The sequence below is a fragment of the Dasypus novemcinctus genome, chromosome 22 (genome assembly GCF_030445035.2).
Source record: "Dasypus novemcinctus isolate mDasNov1 chromosome 22, mDasNov1.1.hap2, whole genome shotgun sequence".
In the NCBI taxonomy this organism is placed as follows: Eukaryota; Metazoa; Chordata; class Mammalia; order Cingulata; family Dasypodidae; genus Dasypus; species Dasypus novemcinctus.
In genome coordinates this window covers 35,565,558-35,587,560 of record NC_080694.1, presented here as the reverse complement: position 1 = coordinate 35,587,560, position 22,003 = coordinate 35,565,558, and the positions used below count along the sequence as shown (strand labels likewise).

General features: G+C 38.9%; 1 protein-coding gene across 5 annotated transcripts in view; it reads right to left on the bottom strand.

Moving 5' to 3' along the window:
• The window catches only part of PRP4K (pre-mRNA processing factor kinase PRP4K), a 40,086-nt gene extending 27,061 nt beyond the window's left edge, over positions 1-13,025 (bottom strand). For all 5 annotated transcript variants that reach the window (XR_009182726.2, XR_011647030.1, XR_009182724.2 and 2 more), the window contains exons 1-3: positions 12,800-13,025; positions 2,372-3,571; positions 128-304 (exon numbers count right to left, since the gene is read on the bottom strand). Coding sequence is in view for 1 of the 5 variants with exons in the window: in XM_004473547.5 (XP_004473604.2) it covers positions 128-304; positions 2,372-3,571; positions 12,800-12,840 (1,418 nt within the window). In the remaining 4 variants the exon portion in view is untranslated. The remainder of the gene's footprint in view (positions 1-127; positions 305-2,371; positions 3,572-12,799) is intronic.
• Between the last annotated feature and the right edge of the window lie 8,978 nt (positions 13,026-22,003).

Genomic DNA, 22,003 nt, shown 5'->3' with positions numbered 1-22,003 from the left:
CTTATGTAATCACATCTACGATTTTTACAAAGAATGGTCTATCAGAAAGCCTAGTAAAAGAATATGCAACTTTAAAGACATTCAGATTGTAATGATTCAAAAGACTAGCATATGAAATGACCTTTACCTTCTCCGGGGAGACCTGCTTCTTCTTCTTGGAGACCTGCTACGTCTGAGTGGGGTACGAGATCGCCTTCGAATAGGAGATCTGCTAGCTCTTCTTCGGGTTGGAGACCATCTATTAATCGGGCTAGTATCTTTTGATCTTTCACGTCTACTGAGAATATCATCTCGAGGTCGTGTTCTTAATAAGACCAAATACAAGTTAACAGACAAAAAAAAAACCAAAATAATTTCTTCTACATGTAAAGAATATCATCAGAAAAGACTAACCTAATGACGGCAAATACTGATTAACAGGTTTTGTAACAGAACTTAAAATTTAGATGATGACAATGACATTTTGGTATTATGGTAGGCACACATTCATTAAAGGTACATTTCCTCAATATTTAAATTAATTTTTAAATAGTGAATTATTAAAGGTTACTCATACTATGCAAGCTGCTGACTCCAATTTCAGATACACTGATCAAACAAAACTTGCCCAAGTGTGTAATACTTCTGGATTTCCTCATTTTGAAAATTTCGTCTTTCACTATTTGACATTACTATAAATTAAGTCTTACTGTTAATATGGCCATTAGGTATAATACTATAATATATTCAATGTTACAATCAACATTAACCTTAGAACTGAAGACAGTATCCCTTTCAGCCACTCTTTTTAACACTTGTCTCACAAATAGCTTTCAATGCGTTTTATTCTTGTTTAATGTGCTATCTGTATTACAGCAGGCCTTTCTACAACTTACTTTTTTAAAATAGCCTTTGAAAATATCTAAATGTTGTTCCAGATTTGGATAGGACTATTCATCCTGAACAATCAGGCCAACCTATAAATGGGTTTGTCTCTATAATTAAATAGTAACCTAATAGATTATAACATTGTTCCCATTTAATAAAATGTAAAAGGACATCCTGCCTTACATTTATGACAGGGAACACAGTACTTAAAAGAATCGTTCTCTGATCTAGCCAAAATGAGCAAGGTAGACTTTGATTCAGCAACCTGAGCAGTAAAGTTAGCAAGGATTTGGAAACAAGTTCAAATTGGTATAACTTTCATGTTCGGAAATTTAACAATGACTTTCTAAAATGTAAATGGACATATCTTTAGACTTTGCAATTTTACTTTGAATGATTAAATTATGGCACATCTACACTGTGAAATACACATTGTTGCTATACAGAATACAAAAAAGATCTATATATTGATATATGTACTGTCAAGAAAGTATCATGGAAAAAGAAAATCAATGTTAATATGAAGAGTATGATCTCACTTTTTAAAGGAAAAAACCTTATATCCATATAATTGTACGTACAGAGAAAAGGGGCTAAGACATTTCTTAGAAGCAGTAGTGGAGAAAGGATGGGGAGACCCCGCCACCGAGTTAAAATAATCACATGAGAATTTATGAGAAAGGACTCTAATAAACTATATTATTAAATAAAAATGAACTATTGTCCTTATTACTGATACAAAATAAAACAGTTTCTTGTATTATTCTTCCTAACCTTAAGAGGTACTACTTTTTTCAACAATGAGATTAAGTGAATTAGTGACAAAAAAATTTTCCATTTCAAATTCAATTATAATTATGGGACAAAAAATACTAATCTTAGTTTCAATTTATATTGTTAAAGTTCAAAATCATGCAAATGCAAGAGAAATATTATGGGCAAAAAACAATCTTTAAACTGTTAACCTTTCACCCTTCTTTCTTTCTTACTTTGAAATAATTTCAAACTTAGAGAACAGTTGCAAAAATAATACAAACCCTAAACCCATACATACCAACATACCCCCCAACCCAGATCTACCAACTTTTAGCATTTTGCCATATTTGCAGTGATACCCCTTTCTTTTAAAGTTAGAAGCTTTAGCTTGCACTGTTCAATTAAGTAATAATTCCCACCCTTCTCCATAAAAGGGTATAAATAAATTTAATTAGCCAAATGACTTGGATTAAAAGGAATGATTTAGCAAATTAGATATCACATTAAATCAAGAACTTAAAAAACAAAACAAAAAATCTGACTCTGTCACGAAAGTCAATGTAAAATAATAATACACAATCAAGATAATGATCAAATTGCAAATATTAATATAATTAATGGACTGGATTATACTTAAAATCATGAAACTCATTACTCTCTAGTTTTAACTGTCCACAAATTCTAGTTTCTCCTTCAAAATCTGGTGCATTGGCTAATAAAAATGATTTACATTTTGAAAACAAGTTACCTTGGAGAAGAAAGTCGCCTCCTTTCTGGTTCTCTTCGTTTTCTTTCTAAGGATCGGCTCTTGGCTCTTCTCCCAGGAGAAACAGTTCGAGAAGGCGACTTGCTCTGCTTCGATCTCCTATCATTTACAAGTGGAGATCTACTTCTTCTTGATTTATCACGTTGTTTTGGAGATAAACTTCTTCTTTTCGGACTACGACCAGGTCTTCTACTGGGTGACCTATTTTCTTTCCCAGAAGAAGCATCTTTAGAGGGAGATTTAATTGGCTTCTTTTCCTTATCAGTTTCAGACCGTTTTGATTTTCTTTCTTTGGACCGTGATCTTCTGTCTTTGGATTTACCTCTTAAATCAACTGGGGATCTAGATTTTTTGCCCCGATCACGACTTCTACTTTCATTTATAATTGGAGATTTTTTTCTATCTTTTGATTTACTTTTATCTTCTATTTTAATCTTATCATCAGCAGGAGATCTTGCCTTCCCAATTTTCTCTTGAGACCGCCTTCTAAGGGTAGGAGATTTTGATTTTCTTGCTTGATCTTGAGACTTACTTCTTTTGGATGGACTTTTGGACTTTTTCCTCTCCTTAGACTTGCTTCTAGTTGTCTTCTCTTTAACTATTTCAACACCTCCCTTACTTTTCTTTTTGTCAGATCTATGTCTAGTCCGTTCTTTGGATCTGCTTTTACTTCGTTTTTTTGTACTATTTTTATTGTCCACAAGTTCAAGTTTCCCCTTTGTACTTGAAGATCTAGTACTAGACCTATTTCCATTTCTAGCCTTTTCATGAATCTCCCCCTCTTCTTCAGAGCCAGACTCATAACCTTGTAATATTAGTCCCATTCCAGATTGGACCTTTCCTTCCATTAACTCATTATCAAGTTCAGCTTTAATCAAGGCTCTCTGTTTTTCCAAGTCTTCCAGCAAAGCTAAATCATCAAGTTTAGTTCTTTTTGCTGGAGAAAGACCTTCTTTGTCAGATGCATCAATAACCTCTTTTCTTTTGTGTTTCTTATGTTTATGCTTATGTTTATGTTTTTTATCCTTGTCTTCTTCTGAGGAATGTTTATGTTTCTTATGTTTACTTCTGTGTTTATGCTTCTTTTTTTTGTGACGACTGTGCTTATTTTGAGATTGGTCTTCTGATACTTCTCCATTTTCTTCATTTATACTCTTTTCAGAATTATCAACATCTTCTATCCTATAAATGTATGAAACAGATTTTAAAATCACGAAATTTAACAAGGATTCAAAGATACATAATAAAATACAGTAATAATAAAATACATCTCAGTAAAATACGTGAAGTTGGATAATCACTAAATTTTCCTAGAACAGCCTCAGACATTTTATTTCAAAGTGGGTATAGGGCCAGAACTGAGTTAGGTGGTGGTACATAATTTTCATTTGTTTCTAACAGTTGAACTCATACCAAAAGTATTGAGGAAATACACTGGGGATAAGAGGATTCGGTTAAAAACACTAGAGTTAACAGAAAAAAGGAATCCAAATCAGGTACCTGAAGTCAATAATGATTTAGTTAAAACAGTCACTCAATAACTTGATTTATCTAACCAAAGGACCAGCTTCCAATTTTGTTTTTTTCTTCTTCCATAAAACACATTAACATATACTAGAAGACTAATAACTTTCTCTACTTGAAATTCAGAAGAAAACCTGATGCCCCTACAAATAAGCCTAGCAGGTCATTTGTTTCATCTTATACCTTAAAACAAAAACGAAATGCCTCTTGAACTAACAATTGAGGTTTATCAAAATAAGCACTCATTTCTGAAGTTGTTGACACTGGCAATGCAAATACATTCCCAAGGGTTAAAACTTCAGAGACTGGACTAAGAACCAGAACTCTCAGAATCTACTTCCAACACCTGCCACTAAGTTAACTATATACTGGGTTGAACCATATGGAGTGCCTCATTTCAGAAGACAAAATTGGTCAAATAGCAGCAGTTTTATGTTTCAATCTAGTATTTATCCAGCAAGTTATTAAACTCCTTGTTATTTCAAAGGAAGAGATTAGTTTCACTGAATTGTCTTCATACTAGTAAACGCTATACCTCCTAAAATTAATTAAAGAGGTTCTCTGCTTGGATGTTTGGGCAATGCAGAGATAAAGCATTTATGATTCTGAATTATTTTGTTAAGCCCTTGGCATTCAGTAATTACAAGTTAAATACAGGCTACAATACCATTATTTAACTTTTCCCTTTAAAGTCATTCCATCATGAGCCATCACATTCTAGAATAGGAGACCAAGACCAGACTTCAAATCTTCTGAATTCAGACTATCATCTTACTATGGATCATTTTGTATAAGTCCTTCAAATTATACACTCCTATAGTTTCAGAAAATTTATTATTTATACCATATACTACCATGCTTCTTCCAAGTCAAAAATTCATTCATCTCTCCAATTTCTTTTAGCATACTTTAAAAATCATCTTCCAGTGTAGGTATTAGGCAAGGTGGCAGGAAAACAAAGACCATTATCTGCTTCCCTCAAGGAAATAATTCAGTGGAAAAGTCTTTTTGTAACAATCATAAAACATTAGAGAACTACAATGATAAAGACAGGAATAAAGGCTTGATTGGATCACTGGGAGCCAGTTAAAATTGTTGAGGATGGTCAGGGAAGGTGCCCTGTATATGACAGGAAAACGCAAGCCAATTGCTGAGCAGGAACTTTGGGCAAAGAGAAGAAGTGTTCATCCAGAAGGGACGGGGAGTAAAAAGATAAAGATTGAATAGCATAGCTCTAGAGAATGGATAAGAAATTACTACAAGGAGAAAGGGGCAATTTAGATAGAGAAAGCAGGTGACAGAGAGGCACATATAATGGACTACAAGCAAATCAGTGGTCTAACAGAGGTTAAGCTCTCAAATGGATCAATCCCAGATGACAAGACACAATATGTGATTTGGGGAATGAGTGGTTAAGAATTAGAAGTTCACTGGGGGAACTGCAAGGCTAAGTACTGGACGTGCTGTTTATAACAACACTTATTTCTGAGGATTATGGCAGGATTTGGGGTATAGAGTCTAGTCTTCCAATGAGGTCTCACAGTCTTCAATAAAGTTGGGGGGAATGGGAGGAATGAGTGAGAAGTTAGGTGACAATAAGGAGGGGATCTGGAGAATAATATAGCCACCACAGAGCATGAAACTCAACTTTTCCAATCTCCATTTCTGTTACTTTGGAATATGAAAAAGAAGTATGCTCTGTTGAAGAGAATGGGAGAGGAAGCAGAGCCTTCTGTTAAAGACAGGTTTTATTTTGGACTGGCTTCTAATTGCATATGAGAAAACATAGGATAAATATAGCCGTGTTCTCTGGATATTCAATTTTTCTCAGACTTGGAAAAAGAAAATGTAATATCTTTGCATTACATTTGAAAAAAACAAAACAAAACAAAAGCCTCAAACCAACTTGGCTCTGTAATGGAAGGGGGGGAAAATCACAGAGATTTAAGGAGAAGATCTGAATACATTTCAACTTTGTTGCTGAACCAGGCTAGACTCCCTCACAGGGACCACCACCACCTCCTCCTCCCACACCACAGTCCAGATGATGTGGGAATACAAATCCTAGTCATTAACACGAAACACAAGTTATCTAAAGGCCATTTAACTGTACTCACAGGATACAGGATACAGGATAGCTGAGGGGTTAAACTGTCTCTGGAGTCAGACTGCCTGGGTCCAAATCCTGGTTTCACTACTTGCTACAGTTGGGGCCTTGGGCAAGTTTCTTAAGAATCCTATCTATGAAACAGAGAACCTAACAGTCCCTACCTCCAAGGATGTTGTGAGGATTACATGGGTTCATTCATTTTTAGTGCCTATTAACAGTACCTAGCCTGAACTTGTGTCCCCCAAAATAAGCCATTATAGTATAGCTACTACATCTATCTATGTATATTTCCAAGGATACTGTAGAGTTGGCCAGGCTGATACTAAGAATGTTAATTTAAGGAATACTGTCAAAGAGCATGGATTCTGGCATCTGTGTGGTTCAAATGCTGCCTATAACATGACAGTTACTGTAACCCAAAGGCAAGTCACTCCTTTGAGCCTGTTTCCTCAATTGTAAAAATGGGGAAATACCAACATCATAGGTTTGTTATGATGAGTTCCTGTATGTAAAACAGTGTCATATGAAGTGCTCAAGAAATGTCATCTCTCTATATGACAAACGAAGTTTTGAAGTTATGGAGTAGGACTTTGCCTCAGGTCACACTCCCATTAAACTAATGAAAGGGCTGGTATTAAAAGCCAAGTCGGTCAAAGTGATTCCATATGACTAAAGAAGCTTTTAAAACCTGCCAGGCCATGTCACGACTCTTCTTGAATCATGATTATTGCTTCCTATCTCAGAGTAAAAGCTAAATCCTTTTTGGGGCCCCTATAGGATATGTCCAATCTTCCCAAAACTTTGAACCCGATATTCTCCTCTATACCTAAGTTAGCTCCAGCCAGTGGCCTCTTGAACAATCCCTGGTACACTCCCTGCTCAGGACCTTTGCAGTTGTATTTAATGTTTCTTTGGCTTGAAATGCTTTCCTCAGAGAGGAACACTGAGGCTCTCTTGCCTTCCTCAGGTTTTTGCTCAAGTCACTTTCTCAGTCAAGTTTTCCTAACGAATTCATTTTAATTACAGCCTTTACTCCCACCACACATGTATTCCCTTCTCTGCTTACTCTTTCTCCAAAGCAACTGCTACCACCTATATTTATTACATACATTTTTACTTGTCTAATTCTTGTTTGTCTCTCCACATTACACGATAAGAGCAGAACATTTATCTATTTACATTTAAAACAGCTCAATGCTCCACCCTGAGGGCCTAGAAGATTATCTAACTCATAGTAGATACTCAGTATTTGCTGAGTCAAGAAATGCCCTATATAAAGTAACATATAAGCTGTATTCATCATACTAAGGACAGCTGAGGTTGACACTGCTTATGCTATACTCTCAAATCTTCACAGCAAAGATTCCAATTTGCTCTATGTCTCCAGGGCTTTACACTAGTAGGCACACAGTACCTCTCACATAGTAGGTGCATAAGTATTTGTTGAATGTACAATACCCAATATGATTTAAGTTTAATCACTTGTGCCCCAAAGAAAAATCTGTTCTGAATCTTTACCTTTTCTAATGCTTTCAGGGAACAATTTATACAAGTCTTCTAAGGCTTACCTACAATGGAAGTAATTTCCTTTAAAAGAAAATATAGCTCCAAGAGCTTCTGGGAATCGGGACCTACATCATGATCCCCAGACTTACTCAAGAGTTATTCCCATGAGTGACCCTATTTCTATTCGTAACTTAATGAGTATAATCTCGAGAAACAATGACTAGGTTACTAATAAAAAATGGTATAATCTAGGTTAACCTTAATAGAGCTCTCCTACACTGGGGTTAGGCATATAGAAGAACTTCATGCTCTTCAGCTGATTTCCCAAAGCAAGGTTCACAGAAAACAAGTGAGGCCAGACCAGGTAAATTAGGAAAACTTAACCTGAACGAGTCAATGGCATAACATTATGTATAATGAGCTTAGGTTCCAGCAGGCAGTTTAGGCTCATTATCAACAGCTTTTTTCTAAAGCTTTAGAGAAAGATTTCTTGTTAAGAAACCTAGTGGTCTGGGAAACGGACTTTGGCCCAGTGGTTAGGGCGTCCGTCTACCACATGGAAGGTCCGCGGTTCAAACCCCGGGCCTCCTTGACCCGTGTGGAGCTGGCCCATGCGCAGTGCTGATGCGCGCAGTGCCGTGCTACACAGCGGTGTCCCCCGCGTAGGGGAGCCCCACGCGCAAGGAGTGCACCCATAAGGAGAGGCGCCCAGCGCGAAGGAGGGAGCAGCCTGCCGAGGAATGGCGCTGCCCACACTTCCCGTGCCGCTGACGACAAAGAAAACAAGATGCAGCAAAAAGACACAGAAAAACAGACAACCAGGGGAGGGGAGGGGAATTAAATAAATAAAAATAAATCTTTGAAAAAAAAAAAGAAACCTAGTGGTCATCTTTTACAGTTTATACATTGGCAACGAATACAAACTACATAAATTCTGTATACAAGTTTACATTTTAGCATTTGTTTTCTTTCACAATTTAACATTACACATTAAACAGATGCATGGCTATACCAACCTGGTTTACAACAAATTTCTCATAAAACAAATACTGAGAACCTACTGAGTACTGGGTAACATCCTTCAAATCAGATTATTTGGGTAACAAAAGTGAATTTGAAGGACAGACAATATGGGGTTGTCTAGCAAATCTGTTCATCTATTTTATTACACGTTTTACCATTTAAATAACCCAGTTCTTGTGGTCTCTGTCACAATACAAATGGTATAATTTTTTTTTTTTAGGTATGGGGATCAGGATTGAACTCGGGACCCTGGATTGGGAAGTTGTTGCTCAACCACAGAGTTACAGTGGCTTCCATTTGTTGTTTTTTTTCATTTGTTTTGCTTGTTGTCAATCTTTTTTTTCAGGAGGCACCAGGATCTAAACCTGGGACCTCCCCTGTGGGAGGCAGGTGCTTAACCACTTGAGACACATCCACTTCCTTAAATGGTATAAATTTTAAAGGAATAGTTTTAAATAATATTAAATGACCAATCACTGCACACTAGTGTTACTTCATTCTCTCTCTCACATGTTTTCCAAAGAATAGTTTTAATAACTCTGGCTTGGAAGGCAATCAATTTGTGCTTTGGAGACAAAATGACTTGATTAAACTTACAATTTGTATATGAGTGAATTTGTGGTTTCAAGCTAAACAACCTTTTAAAAAAGTTTTAATAGTGAGCAAAGTGAATTTTACTGCTTGTTTTTTTACAAGGGAAGTAATTAAGACTGTATGTACGACAACTTCAAAACGTTTTAGTAGAGAAAGAATTAGTGAAAATGTAAAAATAAGAACGGCTCCAAAAGACGAACTAGTCTTAAAAGGATCTCCCTCCCCCTTTATCAAATCAGGTTTGAGAAACTAAGTTTTATGGAATTAAAAATGTCATATCACACCCGGGGATGAGCCTCCCTGGCAACGAGGGACCACTATCAACTACCAACTGATGATGCAACTGGAAAATGACCTTATATGGAAGGTTCAATGCGGATCAGCAGAATATCCATGTCTACATAAAATACCATGACTTTAAAATGCTGTTTGACCTAAAGTAAGGGGGAAATGGAAAGGAGAAATGAGTTTATATGGCTACGAGTTTCTAAAAAAGAGTCTGGAGGCTGGCAGAAGGTTTGCCCTCATGCACAACTGAGCAGAGTCAGAGAGACAGATAAAGCAGATACAACCCCCAGATATTGGTTCCTTTGAGGGCTAAAGAGACCCATGGGAGTTATGGTCATGGCCGATGGGGTTAACTACCAGGGCAGATGGCCCCTCTTTGGAAATGGTGTTTATGTGTGATGAATCTGGACTCAGATGGGATCTCCCTTCATAAGACTTTCATGCTAATGTGCTGGAGGTGCAGTTAATGTTGGGGTTTAAGATATATTTAGGGGATTTGAATCTCTGGACTGACAATGTGATAGCCAGATCCTGAGCCTCAACAGACTCCAGCACCTACAATCTGATTTATTGGACTTACCACACTCAGCTAAGATGGAGGTGAAGAAGGACAACCACCACACCATGGAGCCTAGAGTGATTACAACTGAAAATGGGAGGATGGCATCCAGCATCCAGGTGGAATCTGAGCCTCCTCTTGACATAAAGGTGCAATGGACACAACCAATCCAGTGTCCACATAGAAGAGGTGGCATTGGATTGGGAAAAGTGGACATAATGGACAAAGGGTATGGGGAAAGGCAGGAAGAGATGAGAGGTGGAGGCGTCTTAGGGACATGGAGCTGCCCTGGATGGTGCTTCAGAGGTAATCACCGGACATTGTAAATCCTCACAGGGCCTACATGATGGAATAGAGGAGAGTATGGGCCATGATGTGAACCAATGTATATGAGGTGCAGAGGTGCCCAAAGATGTACTTACCAAATCCAATGGATGTGTCATGATGATGGGAACGAGTGTTGTTGGGGGGGGGGAGAGGGGGGGGTGGGGGGGTGGGGTTGAATGGGACCTCACATATATATTTTTAATGTAATATTATTACAAATTCAATAAAAAATAAAAAAATTTAAAAAAAAAAAAAAAAAAAAAAAAAAAAAAAAATAAAAATGTCATATCAAAAAGAGGACTTTTCTGGGACACTGGAAATAAATCAAAATGATTTCAAATCTTAATGGTTATTTTTAAAAAGGGCGGGGGGGGGGGGGGCAAGATGAAGTGGGAGGCCAAGCATTACACAGTAGTCAGGAGAAGGGACGGCTCTGGGTGGAGACTGCCTAGGTTCATGCCGAAGTTCAAACGCTGTGTCTTCCACTAGTGTGACCTTGGGCAAGTTATTTCATCTTTAATCTCTCTGTGCTTCATTTTCGTCTCCTGTCTACTTTCATAGTGTTATATGGATTAGGTGAGTTACTATTTGTCCAAGGCTTTGAAGAATACCTGGTATAAGTAAGTCAATGCACACAAAATGTAAATGTTTATACTTCTCAAAAAGGCTGAGCTAAAGAGACTGACAATTTAAAAGCCACTACATTAAAACATCTTCGGGTAGGTTAAAAACTGCTTTTTATATTTATTCTAAGTCTATTTTGAAAAAAGGTAATTGTAAACTACTCATTGTTCTCTGAAGAACTGTTTAGCCTAGACACTAGAACACTCACTATAAGCAGTATGTAGAGTATTTGCTTTCACATCCAACTGTTATTTTCTTTATATATATATATTTTAGGTGAAAGTGGAACACATGAAGACGAAACCAAATTTCACTTACAAGTGTACTGTTGTGGGAGAAGATGGAAGTTAAGGACTATCTCTGTCATTTGTATAGCACAGAACTAAATAAATACGCATGCTATTATTAAATTCAGTATATTTTTAAAGAAATGTGAATAAAATGAATCTGAACAATCCCTGAAATCAAATAATGAACATAATACCAAAAAACTCTTCACAGACTACTAGAAAAATCAGTTGTACAGTGTAAGATTTGCATTGTATTGGTCTAAATTCTGTAACTGTGCCACAGGGTGAACCTGGTTAGAAACAATGCAAAGCTAAGTCTCTTAAGATATCAGTTAAAACTTTAGAATCAATTTGGAAATCTTGCTCTCTGATAAGAAAAATTATAAATTAGATAAAGAAGTTTTCAGAAGCCCTTAATAAAAAACTTATATAGTAATTTTCTGTCTTGAGTAAAGCAAATGATTCTGGGCAGACCAGAACTGGATGCACAACAATTAAGTGTCAGTCCGTCTGGTGGCAAAGGTTTCTCCTAGCTCCCGGTCACAAGTTGCTGGGGAACTGTATCTACCTCTTTCCGAAAGTGGCTGGAAACAAATCAGATAATACAAAAAAATATTACTCTAAGAATGCTGTTTTAGGATCCATCCTCTTCTTTCAGGTTTTTGTTTGCAGATTTCCTAGCATAAACACAAAAACTAAAATTCTGTTTTTAGTTATGCAATGGTTATCCTTTACAGCATATTAAAGTATGTTTTCATTTGCTCGATTTATTACATTAGATTAATTACAGACGTAAGTGCTTTGGTTTGGAAATAGCCAAGAATTTCCAATTCTTCCTCTTGTGCTCCAGAAGAAGGGCCATAAGCTCGAACCAAAAACGTCAGACCTCAAAACCAAGAAGTCTATCTTACTCTGCCTCAAGTTTGCAAGTTGTCAAATGAGCTGCCCAAACGCAGGAAAAACAAAACAAAACAAGGTGGTTGCCGAAGTAAAGTGTACAGGAGTGGGGAAATGAAGTATCCCGCTATCCACAAACTACAGCTCTGGGATGGTCAGAGTCTGGCCCGAGCACCTCTTTGACTCCAGGTCCTAAAACTGACACCAGCAGCAGGACGACTCAAAGTACTGCATGCGGAAGAAAAGACTTGGGACTTGCGCCGCCTGCCGCCAATGCCCCTCGGATCCCAACACCGCTGCCGCTGTGTGCTGCGGGCCGGGAGCTGGCCCGTCTCCGAAGGAGGGCTAGGAAAGCGCGACCTCAGCGCCGCTGCAGTCGCCACGCGTCCGGGATCTGTAGGGGCCGCTCGCGCCGACGCTTCCCAGGGCAACGACGCGCGGCAGGCCGCGACCGCCTTCCACCCAACAGCCGCGGCCTCCGGAGAGCGGAGCTCGAAGGCCGCCCTCCCGCTCCCCTCGCCGGCCGACCCATAGCATGCCGCGCGGGGAAGGCAAAGTTTGGCTCCCGCCTTAGGCCTGAACTTTCCCGCTCGCCCATGCAGGTCTCCGCCGTTCCCACCCGGCAGTCCCCGACTCGGGCCTCCCGGCCACTAACAGGGATTACTCACTCAGGCTGTTCCCGCAGCGACGCGGGATCCGTGGCGGCCATCTTGAACTTCCTGATTCCTTGGCGGCGGCGGCGGCGGCTGCCCGGGCGGTGAAGCTGGCGGTAGTGGTGGGAGAAGGAAAAGAACCGCCGCGCATGTGCCAGAAGATCAAGGGAGCGCAGAGCTGAGTCCGCTGTAAGAATCCGGATATAAAACCTCCATCCGGGACGACGCGCGGCGTCATGACGCAACTTCCGGGGTCGTGGGGGAGGGGCGGCCGTCGCCCCAGTAAGGTTGAGTGAGTTGTGCGGTTTTGTCTCTAGCCGGTTGAGAACGAAAATCTAACGCTGAAAGACTGGGAGAAAGGGCCGAAGGGAGTGGGAATGCTCGAAAGTTAGGACGGTCCCTAGGACTCAAATGCCTTTTTCTGTGGAACTAGATTGATACATTTATCTGAAACTTTTGAAATTCGTTTCAACTTTTTGCTCAGTCCGGGGGTAACATAGTTCCGGAGACATTCCGTTCGTTGGTTCTATAAATTGATGGTAAATAATTCTTTTTTTAAAAACTCTAATTGCTTTATGTGATTACGATTTTTGTTTTTGTTTTTTTTTTAAATCATGGACTCTACAGTAATGGAATTAAAAAGTATGAGAATGTATTTACTGGCCCTTTGGAAGGCGCTCAATATGAGGTAGGTCCCGAAATTCCTCTGAGAAACATTCTGGTACTTGAAAACAGGGTGACGATCACTTTTCATTCTCGTCACCAACTGAGTTAGGGTTTGTTCTAGAAATTTGAGCTTGGAGTCTGAGGGCTCCTTATATTTTTCATTCCCACCGGAAGAATTCCAACTATCTTAACAAAATGAGTCCCTGGTTGGATGAATTCCAGACGTGTTAAAATACTAATACTATGGGGCACTAAGGTGACCCTTGGATTATTTATTTTTGTGAATTCATTTCCCCCACCCAGTGGTGGAATTTCTTTATATGCCCCTAAATTATATTGTGTTCCTTAGGATTTGTACCCTTCTAAATCAGATTTAGGTGTATTAACTTGGCTGTCTTTGAAAGGAACAAGTTTTAAGAAATGTCGAGAATCGTCCTTATTTTAACCATATATTTAGAGTTTCTAATTGTTTCTACTTGTATGTCCCCATCCCCCATATAGCTTCAAAAAATTAAGAATTCAGCATTATATTTAATTATATTTCCTCATTCCCCCTCATAAGGTCATGGTCATGTGTCATTTTGACATGAATAACCCAAAAATGTGTAATTACAGTAAGAAAAAATTAAAAATCAATACCTCACGTAGTAAAACCTGCAAGAGACCTTACCTTGGAAATAAAATGGAATAATGTATCGGGTCAGGTACTATTACCACGTTTTGCTGATGAGAAAACTGGCATTAAGAGACAATGAAATGTAGCTTATGATGACTCAGTTCCGGATTTGAACGAATGTTGGACTCCCAAGGCTGTGCTCTTTCCTTCTTGCCAAGCTGCTTCCACAGAAATGTTTTCTTGTTTAGCATCTACCTCAAGGATAACCACCCAGAGCTCTTTGGTAGGCAGATGCTTGTTAAATGAAGACAATGGAAAGAATCCTGGTCTGGGATCCAGAAATCCCTTTTTTTTCTCTATCCGGAGGCTTTAGCGGCTTCCTCATTGCTGATGAGTCAGGAGCTCATAGACCGGGTTTCAGTTTCCTCAATCACAATATTAACTATCTCCAAGGTCCCTTTCTGTTTACAGTTCTCAAGGAGTAAGCTTTAAGTGGAGTGTGGGGAAGGTGGGCATGGAGGCCGGGGGGGGAAGAATATTAGCCCTAAGATTGTTCAGGTTTGAAGCCAAGTTGTGTCTGACTAACGTTCAGACTTGGGAAACAAGATTTTAAACGAGCACAATAAAACAAGTCTCGAAAAGGACGCTGGCAAGATTTTCCTCTAAAAATGTCTCACCTCAGAAAAAAATTATAAAATGAATATGGGTACAATTGCATATTTAAGACCGTTTTTCTTTGAAGCTGAACAAAACGTTTAAGTCAGTAGTACAAAATGTTAATACCAGACCAAACAACATTGTACTAAGTGAAGGAGACCAAACAGAGTACTACATAGTCCATGATTCCATTTATATAAAATGTAAATATAAATAAATTTATAAAGATGAAAGCAGATTAGTGGTTATGTAGGTCTGAGGAAGGAATGCTAAGGGGGCATGGAGTCTTTCTTTTTGGAGTAATGAAACTGTTCCAAAGTTTTTTGAGATGATGAATGTAGAACATTGTGAATATACTAAAAGCCATTGATTATACACTTAGGATAAAATAACCAGTAATAGCAGTTATGTACCATGGGGGAAACAGAGATTGAGAGGTGAGGAATTTTCTTACTATTGAGGTAATGAAAATTCTCTAATAAAGACTGAAGTGATAAACTCACAACTGTGATTATGGCAGATACCATTGATTGTACACGTGGGATGAATTATGTGCTTTATTAATATGGATCAATAAAATTGATTTGTTAAAAAAAAAAAGTTTCACATAATTCACTTGCACAATACTGCCAGTTCGGAGAGTAAAGTTGGAAGAGGATTTGTGTACTCTTGGAAGAGTCGGGTGTTTCGAAGACAAGAGTTAAAATTAAAGCAAATATTCACTTACTAGTTTAATAATTTAGCAAACCGTTCATTAAACGCTAAATTCACGCCAGACATTTCGTTCTAGCCGCTTCCCGAGCCGGGAATTGGGGTCCCACGGACCGGAAGGCCGCCCGTGCCCCATGCTGTTTTGGAGGACCCCAACGCCTGGCAACAGCCTAGGAGCCCACGACGTTCGCGGAAGTTCCGGACGCCCGAGAGGGGCGGGGCCTTGGCCAGGGCGCGGTGCCCCGGGCCGGGGGGGGAGGGGGGGAGTGGTCCTTGCGCGCGCGCGTGCGTCCTGGCGAGGCGTGGGGCGGGCTCGGCTGAGGAGCGCCGGCCGTCCACCCTCGGCAGGCCCCGCCCTCAAGCCGCCCTCGAGGCCCGAGGCTCCGCCTGCTGCGCGCGGTCGAGGCCTGCGCGCCCCGCCTTTGGGCGAGGGCGCTGTTACCGCCTCTCTGGTGTCCGCGCTCCTGTGCCCTCGGTCCCCGTCTAGACGGCGCTGGTCCCGCCATCCCTGTCGAGGCCGTTTGCCAAGCCGCAGAGCCGGCCTGAGGAGTAAGTAGGCGCCCGAGCCTCGGCTCAGGGACCTGCCTCGCCGGGCCCGGCCGCCCCGGCGTTCGGCTGCGGAGCCCCTACCAGGCCCACGCTGGCGTGAAACCCTGAGGACCACGCCGCGCGGCGGGACGGAAAGCCTCCCGGCGTGGACGCAGGGCTTCGGGGGCCACCGCTGCATTCCTGAAGACTTAGCTTTTTCTCACTATCTTTGCTTGCTTCTTTGAAAGCATTATTACTTCCATACAAGATAAACGTGCCATATCTAGTTTGAAAATAGTTTTGAATTAAGTTCCGCCTGTGCAAAAAAATTGTTGAAATTTTATCTTCTAAGCTTCGCTGCTATCATCAATCTTAGTGAGCTCTTAATAGACTCAATATAGACTACATTAAGAATAAAGAGAATCATAAAACCCTTTGAAGAAAACTCTTGGTCCGTGTAGAATCCCCAAATGTCAATTAAAAGAATACAGATGAACTCTGCGCTTAAGACTCGAGGCTCTAGTTTACCCTAATACTGGAATTTTTAACCTTTTGGGAAGGTACGGAAGCTTTTCCCATTGTTTCCTGAAAGTGTGATTTAATGTTTTGCTTGTTTTGAAATAATTCTGGTGTTTAATTATTTAAAAGAAAATCTGGCGAATACAACAAAGAAAAAGAAATGAGAACTACCCGGAATCCCATTACGGAAACCTAATCAAGAACAAACATTAACTTATTTTGGCTTTTATTTTTATGAAATATTAAAATTTTTCATAGGCACTTTATATGTAGAGTGTAATAGCTTTTTCATGTAACATCACCGTCAATTTTTGCATCCTAATTTTAATAAACATTTTTATAACTATATCATATTCCCTTTTCTTGTTACTGGATGTCTAGATCGTTTCAAGTTTTGCAGTATTGTCTGTAAGTATGGGACAATATCTAGAATAGTATTTAGAAAATAGCATTCAAGACAATTGAATTGGAGTCCACCATTTACTGTGCAACTTCAGACTAACCTTAAACATCAGTTTCATGGGGGTAATTGTTTGCATCTCATAAGGTTATTAAAAGAATTAAATGCGAAAAGGAATTTACAAGCCCAGCACATATATTAAAGACTAGCTATAAATATGGGCAAGGTTTGTGTAGAAGTGTGAGATACAAATTGTTTATTTCCAGAATTTGCATGTAATCAAATACTGTCACCCTACTGGGTGTAAAGAGTTTTATATACAACTTTTCATATATTTTATTATGTAAGTAATATGTAAAAATCACACATAACTAATACATAAATTAGAAATATGTTGTTTGCAATAAGAAAAAAATCAAAATTGTCTGTATTCCTACTTTTGAAGGTAATTACTATTCACATTTTCCTATCCTGGATATCCTTCCTTTCTGACTTTTTCTGTGTATTTATATATATGAATGGTATTTTTAAAAACAAGTTTATATTATAAATTTGATTACTAACTTGCTGAGGACAGGGAGGCCGTTGTGACAAGAGTGCTGTGATGAAGGGAGTAGGAAATAAAACTGGAAAGGATTTAGATTTCATTTAAATTTTACTTTGGTGCCTTTGGATATTGGAGGAAAGAAGTGACATGATTTCATTTCTTTCTGAAGGTGTACTTGGCTGCTGGGTGGAGGTAGACTGCAGGGGGCCGAGAGAGGGGGAAAGATCAGGAGGATGCTATTTCAATAATATAGCTGCAGGGTGGTAGTGGCTTGGACCAGGTTGCTGTCAGTGGAGGTGAGGGAAATGGTTGGATTCTTGATATATTTCTAGGTAGGGGCTAGAGGGTTCACTGATTGATTGGAGGTGGGTGAAAGATAAAGAGACTTTAGGGTTTTTTTGCTTGAGTAACTAAGGAGGACATTGTCATTTATAGAGATAGAGACAGAAGGAAAAGATTTTAGGGACGGGAGAAGGAATGAAGAGTTCTATTTCAGTCACGTGAAGTTTCAATGTCCATTAAATGTCTAATACAAAGTCTCCAACTATTATTGTTGAGCTGCCTTTATCCCTTCAGTTTTTTCTTCATGTATTTTGCTGCTCTGTTATGAGATATGTGTATATGGTTACAATTATTTTATCTTCCTAGTATATTCACTTTGTCATATTCTCTAGTAATATTTTTAAAAATCTATTTTGTTTATTAGTAGAGCCGCTCCATCTTTCTTGTGGGTGCTATTTGCATGTATCTTTTTCCTTTTCCTTTCAATCCATTTGTAGCTTTGAATCTGAAGTACATATACTGTAGATAGCTTATAGTTTGGATCTTTTTTATAAATCCATTCTGACAATCCCTGCCTTTGGGTAGATTGTTTAATTAATTCACATCTAATGTTATTATTAATATGATTGGCTTTATGTCTACCATTTTACTTTTTTTGTTTCCTTTATGTGTCATGTCTTTTTTGTTCCTCTAGTTATCCTTCACTGCTTTCTTTTGCATTAATATTTTCTAATATAACATTTTAATTTTTTTAATAACTTTTTTTTAGTTATCTCCTTTGTGGTTGCTCTAGGGCTTATATTCTAGGGCTTACCTTATTCAAATTAGCTTGAGATTTATACTAAGTCAAAAAAAGAAAGGAGAGCATGTTTATATATAGTTTTTGTTATATTAACCCTCTTAGTTCTGATTTCTTGTTCTGCTCATTTGTTCTTGTGGATTTTCGTTACTATCTGGAGTCATTTCTTTAGGCTAATTGGGCTTTGCTCCTACCCTCCTCCTTTGTACAACTATATGTTGGCAAATACATTTTATTTTTATATGTTCTAGGCCCAAGAATATATTATATCTAAATTTTTAGAAAATTGCATTTTCTCCCAGGTTTGCATTTTTAAAACTTTATTGAGATATAACTTACATATCATAAAATCACTCTATTTAAGTATAAACTCCAATGATTTTTAGTAAACTTTCCAGATTGTGAAACCATCACTAGTTTTGGAACATTTTTATCACTCAGTAAGTTTCTTCATTCCCATTTGCAGTCATGTTTCATTTTCATCCCCAGCCCCAGGCAGCCACTAATCTGCTCTCTGTCTCTATATTAATAGATTTGTCTTTTTTAGACAATCTTTATTCTTTTCTTAAAATTTTTTTAATACATTCACAATGCTGTATAATCACCTCTATCTCAGACCAAAACATTTCTGTCATTTCAAAATAACACTGTATCTGATAAACAGATTCTCCCCAGACCTTTTGTGACTGGCTTTTGTCACTTAGCGTAATGTTTTTGTAGTTCATCCATGTTGTAGAATGCATGAATACTTCGTATAGCATCACATCATTCCTTTTTATGGCTGAATATTCCAGTGTGTGTGTGTATATAGTATTGCCTTTACTTGTCATTGTCTCTTTAGTTGTCCTCCTTCTCTTCCTCCCTCCCTCCCTCCCTTACATTGTGGGAAAATATATATACAACATATATGCACTCCCAAGCATACCATACAGTGTGAATAATCACATTCACAATGTTGTGATCCCCTCACTACATTCCATTACTAAAAGTTACCTATCTCCCCAAATGGAAACTCTATACCCATTGTGCATTAATTCCTCATTCCTCTGCCCCCTACCCTGGTGACTGTACTTTAATTTCTGTCTCTATGAGTTTGCATATTCTCCAGTATTTTCTTTGTAGTAAACCATGGGCCTTCTCTGTCCTTACACCTTTATGTAGTTTATGTCATGAATTACATGTTCATATATTATGAGTGTAAAACAACCAGTTTATCATTAAATTGTATGCATTTGCCTTTTAGAACCTGAAGGAAGTAGAAAGAGGAGTTATAGCCAAAAATAAAATAGTATGGACAGTTGTTTTTACCCATGTCATCCTTACTGGCGAGCTTTATTCATGCTGCTTCTGTTTATCGTCTAGTGTCCTTTCCTTTTAACCCGCAGAATTCTCTTTAGAATCTTTTGTAGGACTGGTCTAATGGTGACAAACTCTCTCAATTTGGGAATGGTTTAATCTGTTCTTTAGTTTTCAAAGATAATTTTGCTAGATATGTAATTCTTGGTTGCCAACTTTTTTTGCTTTCAGCACTTTAAATATACCTTCTTGCCTCCATGGTTCCCCATGAAAAATTGGCACTTAATCCAATGAAGATCACTCATACATGACACAGTGCTTCTCTCTTGTGGCTTTCAGATTCTCTATCTTTGGCATTCAACAGTTTGATTATGATATGACATGCTGTGTATCTATTTGTGTTTCTTCTGTAGTTCATTGAGAACCTTGGATATATGTATTCATGACCTTCATTATATTTTGAAAGTTGTCAGCCATTATTTCTTTGAATATTCGCTCTGCCCCTTTGTATCATTATTATATTATATTATATTTTATTTTTTTTTTTAATTTTTATTTTTATTACCCCCTGAGATGGCTCCCTCATCTGTCTACTCACTGTGTCTGCTTGTCTTCTTTAGGAGGCACTGAAAACCAAACCCATGTGGGAGGTGAGTGACAATCACCTGAGCCACATCTGCCCTCCCCTCTTTGTATTTTTATGTTCCTTCTGGGTCTTCTACAATGCATATATTGGTATGCTTGATACTGTCCCACCGTTCATGATCTAGTCGATTTTCTTTATATTTTCTTCTTTTTGCTTCTCATTCTAGATGACTTCAATGGTCTTATCTCCATGTTCACTGATTCTTTCTTCTGCCAGCTCCAATCTGTTGCTGATCCCCTCTAGGGAATTTTAAATTTATTTTACTGATGTCTTCCGCTCTGTTTGGTTCCTTTTCACAATTTCCAGCTTTCTGTAAATATTCTCCTGATCTTCATTTATCATTTCCTGATTTCTTTAGTTCTCGGTCCTTGTTTTCTTTTAGCTCTTTGTGCATATTTAGGACCACTTTTTAAAAAGTCTTCCTCTGGTATGTCCCAGTTCTGGTACTCCTCATTGATAGTTTCTAATGCTTTAATCTTTTCCTTTGCCTGAGTCATCATATCCTATTACTTTGTAATCTTTTATTGAAATCTGGGCATTTTGCTATTTGCTGGAACGTAGACTTTGAGATGTCTGTTCCTTAAGCTAGTGTTACAGCAGAGCTTTCCTTGAATGCCAGAACTAACCAAAAAGAAGAAGAAAACACCTTTCTCAGTCTTTTCAGATTGACCTGTGTGAGTACTCTTCTTCAGGGCTTATTCATATAGTGAGTTTAGAGAATAATTCAAGGCCAAAGTGTAGGGGCCCCCTGATACTTTCTGTTCATGAATTGCATGAAGAGATCTCCTTGGGACAAAAAAGTGGGCACATGTGTGTGGAAAGGGAGACTCTGCCCCAGTGCCTTCTAATCCATTGTTCAGGGAGAGTGGAGCCTATGCCCTGGTATTCACAGAGAACCTGACTTTCATCCCAGTGCTTGGAGATGATAGAGCCATTACCTCAGTGTTTGGAGAGAGCATGGCTACTGTGCAAGCACTTAGAAAGAGTGGAGCTGCCACTCCATCAGGTCTGGAGGACAAACATCAATCTATAGATGACTCTCTGACTTTGAATCCTAATGGCATTTGTACTTCTGAGTTTCAAAATTGTTTGAGATCCACATCCCCTATTTTCCTTCCACTTTTTCCCTATGGGAATGGAAATGTTTATCATATGCCTGTCCCTCCTTTTTTTTTTTTTTTTTTTTTTAAGATTTATTTATTTATTTAATTTTCCCCCCCTCCCCTGGTTGTCTGTTCTTGGTGTCTATTTGCTGCGTTTTGTTTCTTTGTCCGCTTCTGTTGTCGTCAGCGGCACGGGAAGTGTGGGCGGCGCCATTCCTGGGCAGGCTGCTCTTTCTTTTCACGCTGGGCGGCTCTCCTCACGGGCGCACTCCTTGCACGTGGGGCTCCCCCACGCGGGGGACACCCTTGCGTGGCACGGCACTCCTTGCGCGCATCAGCACTGCGCATGGCCAGCTCCACACGGGTCAAGGAGGCCCGGGGTTTGAACCGCGGACCTCCCATATGGTAGACGGACGCCCTAACCACTGGGCCAAAGTCCGTTTCCCTGT